We start from the raw sequence: 16401 nt of genomic DNA on the forward strand, positions 1-16401 counted from the left end.
AGTTCGCATTCTCTTACTGTTTTTCCTTCTCTTTTTTTTACTTACTGTCAAATTCCAGTCCACCATCACAATTATTTTTCAATCACAATTATTTTTCAGTCTCCCTTAAGCATATGAATAACTTCATTTATCTCACCATTCATTCTTCCAACCTCCTCCTCATCTGTGGAGCTAGATAGCACTTAACCTCATATCTGACTTTTTGGCCATTCTGGCATTGAAAATATATTCATTATGCCATTCATAGTACTTTGCCTACATTCCCATTTTGTTATTCATTGTCAGGCCTACATGTGCTGTACCCCTATTCAGTGCTTGATTTGGAAAAAAAGAGGTACTGATACTGTGACCTTCGGGAGGAGGGGCGGCGGCGGCAGGGGGGGGGGGGATTAGAGTTTTTAAAATGTTTATTTTAAGGCTTTTCTGCACATTATGAAAGTGTGAACAAAACATTTGTACAAGTAAAAAATAAGGTTCTATTCTACCACTCCCTAGAGAAGCACTGGTATGGGGTTTCAGTGCAAACTGTCACAAATCAAGCACTGTCTCTGTTTGGTTTTACATTGACCTGACCTGTTCCTCGTGCCACAGCAACTTTAGTAATTCCCACTAGAACATCAACGTAGCCACTTCTCTTCTCAGATGCCTCTGACCTACCTACGTGATTAAGGGATCTAACATTCCATGTTCAGATATGTAGAAAGCCAGATATGCACTGACTGCACCAGCTAGTTCAGAACTTACCCACACAGGTGGCAGCTCTCATTGTGTAGGTCAACCGATTGGCACATTCATGTACAGAGCGCAGCAGGTACCATAGTGGCAGCCAATCTGGCCATCGCCAAGCCAGCAATGCAGCTCCAGCCATTCTAACAGTTTCCCACAAACAGTAGAGCAGCCACCGAGAGACTTCTGGTGCTACCATGTGTGCTTCAGCAAAGAAACGACAAAGTATCATCCTCCTTGCATGGACCCAAATGCCAGCCGCAATCGGGGTTACATGCACGCGATTGCAGTACAGTATCCAGGTGTCTCTTCATACTGCTATGAAAGTGCTATGCGTATATAAATACAGAGATATTCAAACAGGCAGAATATGGCAGAACAGCGGAACTACAATCTACCACCCGTTATTGAACAGCGAGGTTGAACGGCTCCATAGGACTCTGAAAACTGCCCTCACATGCCATGATACTGCCTGTATGGAGGTGCTCTCACTGTTGCTGCTCGGCCTGGGAGTAATGCCGAAGGAGGAGATAGGTGCGTCTCCTGCCGACCTTGTTTACGGACAACCTCTTGCAGTCGCAGGTGATTTAATAGAGGAAGTATCACTTCCACATGATACTGCGGCCCTCACCCTGGCAGAATGTCTGTGCACTCACATGGCCAGCCGCTGAGTGCACGCTTCGATGTTGCACAGCACCAGGAAAAAGTATTCATGCAAGCTGACCGGCAGCGCTACATGCACATCATGTTATGTATTGACGCAGTACAGCCACCGCTCCGGCTGCCATACTTCAGACTGCACCATGTAATTGCCCGTGGAGATCGAACGCTGGATATTAAATGCAAAAGGGAGCTGTTTAGAGTCTCAGATGGCTTCATCAAGCTGTGTGATGTCTTACCCACTTCAGCAGCTACACACTTCTTCGACTTGTTCGAAGATCTGACAACATAAGACACTCCCTCCACCAGTGATCACACAGAGCTGACATCTGTAGCCGCTGGTGAAGCACAATTGCAGGCAGCTATCATCATGCTGCCACAAGCACCTCCAACCATCTCACCCAGGCAGCTGGCACTGCTGTCTGAAGCGCGCCCACCCCAGGTGCACATTTCACCCCCCACCACAACCACCAGTGCGTGTCGTGCGCAGGCCACCGAGTTTGCTTCAAATGCCGGTGCTGTGTCTTCTAAACACGACGCCACACAACTCGGCAAGCGTGTACCCTGGCTGCCATATGTCACTACAGTCTGGCGCCTCTCAACTTCTGTCTGCTGTAGATATACTATCCACAGCTGGCCGTGCCTGCAGCTGATATCTTGGTCAAGCTCCGAACGCCACCTTCCGTGTCAACAGCTGCTTGTTCATCATATGTCCTGGACTCATGTTCACATCCCAGTGCCCCCTTTGGCATTAAAGCTGGATCAGTGCCCGCACTGGTTTTCGTACTAGTGTTCCTGCTGAGCTCTGGACATTGCCCTCTTCACATTTGAGTCACGGTGACATCGTACTCTAGCAAGTTTATACTTAGCGTGCAATCTTCACACTCTACTGTCTTGACCATTAAGGCCAGATCAAGTGCTGCCCCCTTGCTTCTGTGACTGATTATGTCGGCGAACTTGTGATACACGGCAACTTGTGAACCCTGGATTTGTCATTCTGAACAATTCAAATAGAGAACTTTATTCCATTGTAGTGTATTAACTGTAGCACTCGTGACTGCTCTGTGTCATCATTAAGCTATTGGTGTGTCAGCCTTCAAGACATCTTTCCAAGTGACTCACAGCAGCGCGTCTACGTCAGGCATTGCTATGGACAGTTCTCAGCCAGCACCGGCTGCCACTGCTGTCACTAGCTGACTGCACGAGTACATGCCTGCCGCACGCTTACCAGCCTCTCGCACTGACATCACCTGTTGCTGCCCTATCACCGCTGACTGTCCCACCACCATCACGCTCACACTGACGACACCACACAGTGCACGAACTCTAAACATGTGCATCACAGACTGATCGCTGTGCTTTCTCAGAGCTGTGGAGCTCCATTGTCCGGGGTGGGGCAAGGGAGACGTGTGTGATGGCCGCACTGCAGAAACATGTGAACAGCAGAATTGTGGTCACTGCTTACACAAGCAGATGGTGCCCTGCATTCAGCAGCCTGTGTGTGCATATTTACTGTTATGCAAAATTTTGGCAATGGTGCGACGTGCACTGGCCCGGACAAGAAAGAGCAGGCAGGCAGTGCGAGCTGGACTACTGAACGTGACACATGCTTCCGATCTTCCTCACTGTGGACCACATGGGTCAAGTTAATGCAGCTCCCCCGAATGGGTAAGCCAAGTTGTGCTCATTCATTCATTTCACAGTGCTTTCGTCTTTCTGTGAAAGACATGATGCTCTGCAGGTCGTGCCGGGAACCGACCATTCGGATATGTGACCTTTATTCTGCGAGGTTCACATGGTTGCGCAATGGTTTCATCACCATAGTGTGTACCCTCCAAGACTGGCGATCGAACTGTGCTGCCTGTGCAACCCGCTAGTACAGACATTAAACATAAGAGTTTGTTTGTAATATCTAGCGAGGTATGGCAAAATAAATGTATTTCTCTGGCAAAACAACTCTTACCAATTTCTGTCATATTCCTGTCAGCAAGACTCTTCCTTGGACATAGTGCATGGGTGTGACAGCAAGCCGGTTCACTGCACATCTAGGGCGTAAGCAGTGATAACCCATGTCCATGCTTAAAGAGCAAGAAGTCTCATACATGGGCTAGGCCATAGAGAATCATGTGATACATTTGTGCAGCACTGATACTTAACGATATATTTCTTACACATGTTTTAATAACTTACACTTTTTATGAGTCAACTAACTGCGGTTACCAAGTGCAGTGTTGTACATGACCATAACACCAGAACAAAATATAAAAACTTTCAGAAAAGAACAGAATTAAAAATGACAGGTAGAAGTCCATACATCAATGGTTCGATTTGTTTTAACAAACTACCAAACTATTTAAATAAATGCAAGGAGATTGATTTTAACAAAAAAATAATCTTTGCTGTTAGAAATGAATTCTAAGACACTGCTTGTTACATGAGCCAGTAGCACATCAGCTGTAAGAAATATATGTATAATACATATGTAAGTTTCAACATCTGTACCCTGCAACATATTTTGTAAGTGTAATTATTGTAATATTGTTATTTCTGACGTTTGCGAAAGCCATCATTGTGCTGGCCCCATGCAAAGAAATTCTTAAGCAGTAAAAGTGTAGTAGTAGCATTTTTACAAGCTCTGCCTTTACATTAAATATATTTATTACAAATTTTGATCCCCATATATTGTAGAGTCTGTTCATGTAAATTCATTTGGTGTTTGGGTAGCAAAAATTTCTTTGTTTCTCGTGCTGTATATGTTTCTAAAATGATTTCCCTCAAATAATTTTTATCTGCTGTGTAAGAAGGTTATAATTTCTTAAATGCATAGGGAGTGGAAGGTTAATATTTTAGATATCAAAATAATGAGACAAGATTCTTTTTACTGTGTAGTATACATGTATCTAACAATTTTCTTCTGCAGCGTTAATATTTGAGATAGGCTATTTGAACTTCCCCAAAAAACTATACCATACCTAATGAAAGACTGAAAACAACTATGAAGCATCCTTCTGTGTATTCCCTGCCTGCAGATCTGAATGAAGAGCAGTTTTACCCCAGATGATACCATAGAATTATGGGAAATGCATGTAGTATACTTAAACCTCATCTGAGCAGGTTACTTTCCATTGTTACATAATAGGTATACACAGAATCAGACTGGGGTGTTGTCGGTATACTGTGTTTCTCAAAGTAACATATAATTACCACTTTTTTCCATTTATTCAGAAAAAAATTATCTTTGTTGTAACAGATTACCTTAGAACTGCTGTATTTACAGATAGTACAAGCATAATTGTTGCAGATCCAGATCAGAAACTAAGTAATAGTTCAAATAATATAATAGAGAAGACGTGAAGGCTGTTGTATGTACAGTTGCTATGAACCTGGTGATGGTGTAGCTCAAATGGACTCTGAGGGAGTAGCAGGGATCGTCCAGTGACATCAGTGTCTCTTATCATTATGTTGATTGTTGCTGATAAATAGTTGATGCATGTTTGTAATACTGTACATAACTCTTCCTAATGTTTGAACAACAGAAAATCCTGAATGTATATGTATGTTAATTTTTAGATCTATCAGTGGTTATAAAAGAGCAACTAGAGTGGGTCATAATAGGCCTAAAAGGTGTGGATTACAACTTTGCCTTTTCCTGTCCATTATCAAGACTTGTAAAATTATGTCTTTCCCCAGAATCTGGTGAAGAAAACAGTCACAAGATACAAACAAAACAAGGATGCTGGAACACTAGCTGTTATTCAGTGGATCATTGATGTGTGCAATTGTAAATATAGAGTGCAAACAGTTGAAAGCATCCCAGACGTGCCAAAACAAATGGAAAATGAAATTGCTGTAAGTATACCATTATGTGTTTAATGTGCACTTAATATTAGAAATGTTGTTACGTTTGGAAATTAATGTTCTCCTTCTGTACTTCATTTTATTTGCAGTCCACAGCTGGTTAGCACCATTACTAATGAGAAATGAGTTGCACTGCAAAACCAAGTAAATTAAATTTAATATTCACACCTACATAAACCATATATACAACTTTTTATGGCTTCAAAGGCAACAGTGGAAATGGCATCTTGTTATACAGTTGTGTAGTTGAATAGAACCTGACAATACTCATACTTATCAGTAACATTTTTTCAATGTAAGATCCATTACTGATATTTTGTAATGTTAATTGCCTGAATGTTTTGTAATGTTAATTGCCTGCTTTAAAAGTGCATAAAATGTACAGTGCTCAGCATCTCTTGTGGTGCAACAAATGTTTGTAGCCACAGTATATACTGTGTGATTAATAAGTTCATCTATTGAACAACCTGTCATCTTAGAGATACAAGGAACATGACTGGATGCAATATGTCAGGCAACTGTATAATCAGGACACACACATGAGAGCAGTATTCTAAAACTGGTCGCCCAAATGATTTGCAAACAATCTTCTTTGTAGACTGATTGCACTTCTCCAGTATTCTACCAATGAACCAAAGTCTTACCACCTGGTTTACGCACGACTGAGCCTGTGTGATCATTCCATTTCATATCCCAAGTGTTACACTCAGGTATTTGTATTGATTCCAACAGTGACTCATTGGTATTACAGTAATAGGACACTATGTTTTTTGTTTTGTGAAGTCCACAATTTTACATATCTGAACATTTAAAGCAAGTTGCCAATCTTTGCATCATTTTGAAATCTTATGAAGATCTGACTGAATATTTATGCAGCTTCTTTTGGATAGTATTTTGGTATAGATAACTTGGGTCATCTGCCAAAAGTCTGAGGTTACTATTAATATTGTCTGCAAGGTCATTAATGTTATTCCTGTTTATCTCGTGGTCCTAGCTTCGTATCTGCCTGGCCATGCAAATAATTAATGTCCTGTAATAAATATCAGTGCACTATAAGAATAGAGCCCTGTTTACAGTGAGCATTGCCACTTATATCCAGATCAGTATAACTAAGTGACTGACAGCTAGTTGTTTAGATGACAGCCACTGTAGTTACAACCAATGAGAGCACAAGTTTGGTCACATGTTTTGTCCTGTGCACAGTTTCATATCACCCTACTAGACCAGCTGCTAGTTACCAGCCAGCTGAGGACAATTGTTATTTTTTGTTCTTGTTTCCTTTTTCCCAGTGCAGTATGTTCCTTTTATGGAATGTGTGAAAGCTAAATGAGGAATTGCTTAGGGAAGTTAATAGTCCATTATGAGAACTCGGATACTGATCCCATCCAAGTATCGCCTGAGTGTACGGTTAATCTACTGTGGTCCTGAAAAGCTAACTCAATGCAGTATTTTTTTTTAATTGTTAATATTCTCAGTTTATTACTTGAGCTATGACAGAACTTCATTAATGACCTTTTCAGCAGCAGAAGTCCTTCTAAAACCTATACAAATAGGTAAAGTCTATGTGGCAGTTAATTTTTGTTCTTTTATTGTGGGTATGTAAATCAAAATTAAGTTGAAACTAATATTTATTTTTAGTGACAGATATCATTAAGGATTAAATGTTCTGAGAACAGAGATAAAGAATTTCAAGATCTTGGAGACACCTTTGCAAAATCTTTGGTTATGTGCTTTACTCAATATTCTTACTTCATAGTAGTGCTGAATGTATAATTTCTTGACCTGACCTGCATCATTCAGAATTTAACTCCATAAGACAACAGGGTATGAAAATATACAAAATAACAATCCAGGTCTTAAAAAAACTCAGTGAGAAGCCCATATGAGTCCCAGAATAGCCTAACTAAACTTGATGAGTTGATCTATGTATTTCTATCTATAAATCTTAAATTCCACAGCCCATCTTAAAAATAAATGCGAACAGTACTTGGTTACCACCATCAGTGCACTTTCTCATTTGCAAATGAGGGGCAGGAAGAACAGTTGTTGATAAGCTTCAGTTTGAGCTAGAATTTCTTTGATTTTGCAGTAGCGGTCATTTCCAAAGATACATGTGTAAACATGTGGGAGAAACTAATATGTTGCAAGACTCTTTTGGAATGTGTCACCTGAATTTTAACAGGAATATCTCAGTGGTGATCGACAATGCCTCGTTTGTAATGGCTACCATTAGAGTTGGGTAAACATCTCTGTGGTGCTCTCATATTTACTAAATTGACCTTCTGTATCATCTTAGTCCTGCCCGGCAAGGGCTATAGACTGGCCGGTAATATTCAAGAATTGTTGAATGAGGCTTTTCTGAGCTAACACTCTCATGGACAAATTGCTTTCCTTTATGATTCCTATATTGAATCTTTCTCTGTTCTTTTCATTCAATTAGTTATTTAAAGTGGAATGCCTATATAAAACTATACTCACACTCCAAGATATTTTACTGTTTTCAGTGACATAGCGAACTTTACAACTGAACAATAATGAGTGTTTCTGTCTATTTATCCACAATATGGTCCATTTATTTATGTTGAGGGTTAACTGCTAGCCCCTGTACCAATTGGTGATCTTGTGCAAGATCATCTGTACTCTGCTACAATGGGGGGCTACAGGGGTTCCAAGAAGAATGGTCAGTATTCAAGGCCATGACAGGTATGATCATTCATAGTAAAAAGGTCTAGTAAACGTGACCTTAGAATGCATACCTTGAGAACTATGAGCACTTGTTCATCTTCACTACTGTGAAAAACATCTTTTCTACTGAACAAGTGCTCATAACTCTTAAGGTATGCATTTTTGAGCACGTTCGGTAGATAATTTTTTTCCTTGTGGTCCATACTAAACTACTATTTTTAAAAAGTGAAACACACAGAAGCAGTGGTGTGCAACACATGTAGAACAGCAGAACTGTAATAAGTGATGTAAATGGCAGAGAGGTGGCATGGGCACAACAGGGCCCTCTTTTGTATGACTGGACAGGTCAGTGTTATGCAATGTGTAGCCTGTGCAGGGCCATCATATGAAATGAAATGGAAATGTGTAACCAAGTGCCACTATGCCTTTCCCACTTCTCAGGGTGGGAGACTGGCATGTGAATGTGATCTAACAGGAAAGAATGAGTTGATGCCTTATGGAAGTGCCCACAAACAGTGTGACAGAGTATTTCCCAGTAGCACATTCAGGCCTCTTTGATTCCATGCCATGATGTCTAGCGGTTCTAATTGCAGCACGTGATGGCGCTACACCATACAGAATTTCCACAGACACAATACATGTACAGATTTGTAATGCTAATCATTTGTGTAGTGTCATGTTCCTAATCAGGGGAATAAACTCCATTGTTATAACATCTCTCTGTCTTGGTGTTTCACATTTGTTCAAACAGCTCCCCCCCCCCCCCCCCCCCCAAAATGTGGAAAGCAAAGAGTTTGCTGTAGAAGAGATTAGTTTCACAGTATCGGAGAAGAAGTAGTGCTCTTAGCTCTTAAGTTATGCGTTTAGACCTCATGTTTACTTGACTTTTTTGCTTCGAATGATCATTCCCGTCATGTCCACTAATGTAGACCATTCATCCCGAGAGACACTGTATACAACAGTATCATCTGTAAACATTTCAGTGAAGCTGCTGTCATCCATAATACGCTGTTAGCAGTGAAGACCATAGAACATGCTCTTTGGGTTATCTGTCCAATGAAGTGTTACAATTGCCTGGAATGTGTTGTTGCTCCAGAAACTGTTGATAGAACGGAAGCATGGTCGTTTACATAGTCTATATAGAATCATTCGGCTATCCTGTCTCATCCAGTTACCTGTCCTCTACTTGACAATTTTAGTAGGTTTTTCCATCATGTAATACATTGTCTCACTGTTTGCTGGGTTGGCACTTGTACAATGATTGAAAGGGGGAGCTACTGTATGATCTTTGTAAGTGAAACAACTTTGAAGAAGGTATTCTGTATTTCAGCTTTCTCTGTCATCCTCCTTTTAGGTGCCAATATGATAACTGAATGGCTATATAGAGTACTTCAGTCTGTTTACTTACTTTTTGTGGGATCAAAATGTCTGAGGAGTATTAGTCAGTTGACAGCACAAAAAATACACTATGTGATAAAAAGTATCCAGACACCTGGCTGAAAATGAGTTATAAGTTCGTGACATCGGTAATGCTGGAATTCACTATGGTGTTGAACCACCCTTAGCCTTCATGACAGCTGCCATTCTCACAGGCATAAGTTCAATCAGGTGCTGGAAGGTTTCTTGGGGAATGGCAGCCCATTCTTCACAGAGTGCTGCACTGAGGAGAGGTATCGATGTCGGTCGGTGAGGCCTGGCACGAAGTCAGTGTTCCATGCATTCCAAAGGTGTTCTATAGGATTCAGGTCAGGACTCTGTGCAGACCACTCCATTACAGAGATGTTGTTATCGTGTAACCACTCCGTCACAGGCCGTGCATTATGAACAGGTGCAATCACCATCGCCGAATTGCTCTTCAACAGTGGGAAGCATGAATGAGCTTAAAACATCAATGTAGGCCTGTGCTGTGGTAGTACCATGCAAAACAACAAGGGGTGCAAGCCCCCTCCATGGAAAACAAGACCATACCATAACATCACTGCCTCCGAATTTTATTGTTGGCATTACACATGCTGGCTGATGACGTTCACCAGGCATTTACCATACCCACACCCTGGCACTGGATCGCCATATTGTGTACCATGATTCGTCACTCCACACAATATTTTTCCACTGTTCAGTCATTCAATATTTACGCTCCTTACACCAAGTGAGGCGTCGTTTGGCATTTACCAGCTTATGAGCAGCCGCTTAAATGTGAAATCCAAGTTTTCTAACCTCCCGCCTAACTGTAATAGTACTTGCAGTGGATACTGATGCAGTTTGGAATTCCTGTGTGATGATCTGTAAAGGCATCTGCCTATTACACATTGTGATCCTCTTCAAATGTCGGCAGTCTCTGTCAATCAACAGATGAGGTCGGCCTCTACGCTTTTGTGGTGTATGTGTCCCTTCATGTTTTCACTTCACTATCACATAGAAAACAATGGACCTAGGGCTGTTTAGGACTGTGGAAATCTTGTGTGTAGACATATGAGTCAAGTGACACCCAATCACCTGACCACATTCGAAGTCCGTGAGTTCCACAGAGTGCCCCATTCTGCTCTCTCAAGATTTCTAATGACTACTGAGGTCGCTGATATGAAGTATCTGGCAGTAGGTGGCAGCCCAATGCACCTATTATGAAAAACGTATGTTTTTGTGGGTGTCCGGATCCTTTTGATCACATAGTGTACCTTCGAATTCAGTATATGCTTCTCGCACTGCCCTTCTTGCAATCATTTCGCCTATGTGTAGCCTTTGTCAGTTATTCTTTGACTTCATGGCTTATTGTGCAATATTCTTGTATTTTCTCCAGCAATACTCCACATTTTCAGCACAAGAGTAGCAAGTTTGTTGTTAACTGCTCTGGTAATCGTGCCTTTGCTTACTAATCAGAAATATTTCCCTATCTCTCGCAATACTTCTTTCAACATATAGAATAGTTGATGCAATAATAGCTTTATGACCACTATTATCCTTTTCTGTGTTAATTGAATTGAAAATTACTGGGTCTGTCACCAGGAGATCGTAGAGAATATGCTTTGATGTGGTTTGTAATGTTATTTAGGAGAATTACTTGACCGCTTTGAATTGGTATGACGTGAGGTGAATTTGCTTGAGAGGCTGAGTGCCAGCAAACAGCCCCAAAGCCACTAAAGTGGTGTGGCCTGTCCAGCTTCAGTGAACAGTACTGGTGAGCCCAGGTATGGGTAAACCCCAAAGCTGAGAATTTGGAAAGCGGTTGGTCACTTAGAAGAATACGGAATGCACCAGCAATGGACGGACTTTCAGACAAACCGAAAGATGACTTCTTACAGCTCTTCAAAATTCTGTAATAATTCAGTCAAATAATAAAGCAAATTTGGATACATCTACAACCTCAGAAAAATGAGGTATATCCAAATTTCAGTATCTTAAAAGCTACAGAAGTTGATATTTCACAGTGAATAAACTTTCATAGTGAACCTTAGAATTAACAACTTTTAAACATCTCGTGCACTTTCAACAAACTATATCTCAGATGATAGCACTGCACTATAACTGCCATCCCTGAAAACTTATTTCTTGATTTATTACATTTTCTATATCATTTCATTATGCAAATGGATGTCAGAATATATTATTCTCCACAATAACACATCAAATGAACGCGGCATGAATACCTCATATCTTACCGTATTTGTGTATATATTTAATGAATATATTATTAATTTTGTCAGATATTTATTTAACTATTGATAGCCATTGCTTATAATTTAAGAAGTGATAAATCACCTATGCTATCTGACATCTGAAAACGTGACGAAAAGATGCTTGTGTCAAGTAGGCCTAAATAATTATTTAACATGAGTGGACTTGTGCAAGAATAATGGCTTATTTATTTATGAACAAGCCTTTATTTATACACTGACAGGAAAAAAATTGCATGACCAAGAAAGAGTTGTGCAACTTAAACCAAAGTTGGTAGGTGCGATTTAACATCTGAAAGGTTAAGTCTATTCAAAGTTCATGCCAGTTTTGTAAAGAGTGGCAATAGTAGTGCCATTGTGAGGATGCAGTCAGGTTTGCTTTGAATACACGCCATAACGATTCAGAGAGTTAGTTGCTGTTGAGATTGTACTTGGTGAGTTGATGTTAGTCAAGAATGCCTTTAATTATGCAGAGACATAATTATCAACACCTCACTGGGTCTGAATGAGGTCATGTAATAGTGCTACAAGAAGCTGGATGTTCTTTATGTGATATTGCAGAAAGACTTGGCAAGAATGTAGCCACTGTACATAATTGCTGGCAGCAGGGATCACAAGAATGTATGGTTGCAAGAAGACCGGGTGCTGAATGACCATGAGGATTTTTGTGAATTGTGGTTTATTAGTCTCATAACGTACATAATGTAAATCATTTGATTCAGGCACAGGAGACATGTCAAAATTTTCGTGAAGTTTTACCATATACATAAAATACCTGATTTTAACAAATGGTACCATAACAATAATTCAAATTAAAAATACACATACAATAAAAAACTAACAATTAATTACAACAACTGATTTTAACAAATGGTATAATAATAATAATAGGCGACTGTAACGCACAATTAGGTAAAGAGAAAAAATACAGGAAAATCACCGGAATCCATACAGCTCACAAGAGAACTAACAAGAATGGGGAAAGATTGATAAGCTTTTGCGAAAATTTCGGCCTCGTAATTATGTCAATACAATTCAAAAAACCCAACAAGAAGCTGTATACTTGGAAGTCGCCCAACACAATGTTGGGTGAATTCCAGATAGACCATGTGGCCATCTCCAAGAGTAACAAAGCAGAAATTCTGAATGTGAAAACGAGAAGAGGATTTTTTGACTCAGACTACCATCTCCTACAGATAAAGACCAGATTACAACCCAATAGAAAAAAGCCAAAACTAAACAAAGTGCTGAGACCAGACCCCGAATACATAAAACTCAACAAGGAAAACATCTTACAGGAAATTAGTTAGACAAACACCACAAACTGGACAGAACTTGTGGACGTCCTCAAATCCACGATGAAATTGGGTCAACCCCCGAGAAGGAGAAAACACAGGTGGTGGAATATAATATGTGACCAAACAATAGAAGAAAGGACCAATGCCTGGAAAAACTTCAATAGTCACAAAACATCAGAAAAATGGCAACAATTTCTAGTAATCCGAAAACAAACATTGAAAACTATTCGGAGGGAAAAAGAAATTATGACAAACGGCGACTAGATGAGATATAACAAGATTCTAAGAACAACAACACCAGGAATTTTTATGAGACGTTTAAAGAACATATTGCAGGATACCAGCCACCCAATCTTTGTTTCAAGAAACCGGATGGTTCATTAGAAACTAACACGAAGAATAACTGCCAAATCCTCGCAAACTATTTCAACAAACTTCTCAACTGCGAAAGACCTACAGAGGATATTCACTACAAGACGTCTACACCAAATCCTGACACTAAACCGCCAACCATCAACGAAATAGTATAAATTATCAAGACACTGAAAAACAATAGAGCCCCAGGAGAAGATGGAATTATTGCAGAACTATGGAAACTAAATGATGAAAGATTAACAGGAAAAATTCACAAAATCATATTAAACATTTGGGAAACAGAACAGATCCCTTCTGAATGGAAATGCGCACTCATCCATCCACTCCACAAAAATGGGGACAAAACTGAACGAAATAATTACAGGGGTATCTCACTCGTACCGGTCACATATAAAATCCTATCAAAAGTTCTCATGAATAGATTAGAAGAACAAGCTGACCCACAAATAGGAGAATACCAGGCTGGTTTTCGCAAGGGACGATCATGCATAGAGCAGATCTGGAATCTGAAAATGATTCTCCAGATGAGAAACACCCGAAACACAGTGGTTACTTTTGTAGATTTTAAAAAGGCTTACGACTCAATAGACAGCGTAGCGCTCTGCAAGGCGCTGGAAGAATTCAGCATTGACAGAAAGACAAGAGCAATCACTCGGGAAACATTAACTGACGCAGTCTCCAAGGTTAAATTTATGGGGGATATCTCTGAACCATTTGAAATCCAAACTGGAGTGCGACAGGGTGACGGACTTTCACCATTACTCTTTAATATCATTCTTGGAAAAATTATCAGGACATGGGAAAAAGAAGTCAAAGGAATCCAAATTGGCATTAGAAAAGATAATAGATTCAATGTGAAGTGTTTAGCTTTTGCGGATGACCTTGCAATCCTCACAAATAATAGAAAAGAAGCCACTAACGCCATAGAGAAGTTACACGAAATTGCACAAAGAACTGGCCTGCAAATCTCATATGAGAAAACCCAGTACATAGAAAGAGTGCCACAAGACAAATTGCCTATTGTGACAACCCATGGGAAAATCGTACAAGTACCACATTTTAAGTACCTGGGAGAAATCATCCAGCCATCAGGGATCAACCTAAAGGCCAATGAGGAAAGAATAAAAAAACTACAGAAAGCATATAAACTCACGTGGAACTATTATAACAAAAAGTCCATATCCATTAACGCATAATTGAGGCACTACAACACTGTCGTACTTCCGGAGGCACTGTATGCATCTGAAACAACACAAATAGGTGGGCAAACTAAAATTAAAGAAATAGAGAAACAAGAAAGAAAAATTCTCAGGAAAATTTTTGGCCTGATACAAGGGCATGGAATCTGGAAGGAGAGACCAACATCAGAATTATATAAATACACAGACAAGATTATGGATACAATAAGGAAAAGAAGAATGCAGTTCTACGGACATATCCACAGGATGAATGAAAACAGAATTTCAAAGTGAATTCTTAAAGTCATTAACTCAGGCAGGGGAAAAACAAAATGGGTAAAAGAAGTTGAAGAGGACCTCAGACAAGCACAATAACAGTAAACGATGCAGAAAATAGAACTGAATTCAGGAACATCATCAAAAAACATAAATTTGACACCACAACACAGAAGAGACCAGGATACAAATGGACAGCGGAGCGAAAGAAAGAACACAGTTAACACATGAAGAAAATTTGGGCTCAGAAAAAACATAAACAATCATCGTAAAGGAATTCAAGTGCAAACGCTCTCTTAAATGGGAATAATCGAAAATAATAATAATAATAATAATAATAATAATAATAATAATACAACTTTGTTACACGTACAATAAAAGAGTAACAGTTAATTACCCCTTGCTCAAATTATCATGTCATCATCTATGAATTCTTCTACTGAATAGTAGCATTTCTCCCACAGAATCTGCTGTAGCCGTATTTTTAGACTCTCTGGCTTCATATTAAATATATTTTTGCCCATTAGCTTATTATATATTGTCATCCCCATATACTGTGGAGTTCGTGCATATAATATCAAATGGTGTGTGGGTAACATAAAATTATTTTTATTTCTTGTGTTGTATGTGTGGTTAAAATGATTTTCCCCAAATAATTCTTGTCTGCTGTGTACAAAGATTATAATTTCATAAATGTATATGGAGGGAACTGTTAGGATTTGCAGGTTCCGAAATAATGGGCAACAAGATTCTGTTTGTTGTGCACTACACATGTATTTTATAATTTTCTTTTGCGGTTTCGGTATTCGAGATACACTACTTGAATTTCCCCAGAAAATGATACCATATCTAATGAAAGATTCAAAAGGCACAATCTAGAGGAAAGACTGTCATTTTCGGTTTACGGCTGTGGCGCATCGTACTGCATCTGTAGCAGCAATTTGAGCAGCAGTTGGCATCACAGTGAAACAATGGATTGTAATAAGTTGGTTACTTGAAGGCAGCTCTGAGCCAGATGCCCTGCATTTCACTGACTCGAAACACTGCCATTTGCGACTTCAGTGGTGTCAAGAGAGAGCTCATTGGAGGGCAGAGTGGAAGTAGGCCAGTTGGCGTCAGGCGATCAACTTGTCTGTGTGCTAGAGACTCTGGACTTACACCTGCAACTATGGTCTTGGTGCTGTTTCTATGACAGGAGGAGCACACTCATGGTTATCCCATGCATCCTGACTGCAAATTTGTATGCCAGTTTGGTGATTTGACCTGGTGTGCTGCCATTCGTGAACAGCATTCCAGGGAGTGTCATCCAACAGGATAAAGCTCACCCACATACTGCTGTTGTAACCAACATGCTCCACAGTGTGTGGGCATATTGCCTTTGGATGGTCAGTGACCAGGTCTGTCTCCAATCAAGCACATTTTCAGGTGACAACTCCAACTTCATCCACAAACAGCATTAACTGTCACTGTATTGACCGATGAAATGTGACTGGCGTGGAACTCCATCCCGTGAACTGACATCTGGCACCTGTACAACATAATACATGCACATTGCATGCTAGCATTCAAGACCCTGGTAAATTTAACGTTGGTATGGAGACAGTTGAAGTTGTCAAAAAATCATGTGTGTGCATTATGCCCTTGTGATAAAGAAAAAGAAAAGAGGGAACCGTG

At 40.0% G+C, this 16401-nt stretch overlaps 1 protein-coding gene across 1 annotated transcript in view; it reads left to right on the forward strand.

Annotated features, from left to right (window-relative positions):
• LOC126417020 (cohesin subunit SA-2-like) overlaps positions 1-16401 on the forward strand; it is a 486856-nt gene that overhangs the window by 53614 nt on the left and 416841 nt on the right. The window contains exon 2 of the mRNA XM_050084909.1: positions 5077-5235. Within this exon, the coding sequence (XP_049940866.1) occupies positions 5077-5235 (159 nt within the window). The remainder of the gene's footprint in view (positions 1-5076; positions 5236-16401) is intronic.

The sequence above is a fragment of the Schistocerca serialis genome, chromosome 8, assembly GCF_023864345.2.
Source record: "Schistocerca serialis cubense isolate TAMUIC-IGC-003099 chromosome 8, iqSchSeri2.2, whole genome shotgun sequence".
NCBI lineage: Eukaryota > Metazoa > Arthropoda > Insecta > Orthoptera > Acrididae > Schistocerca > Schistocerca serialis.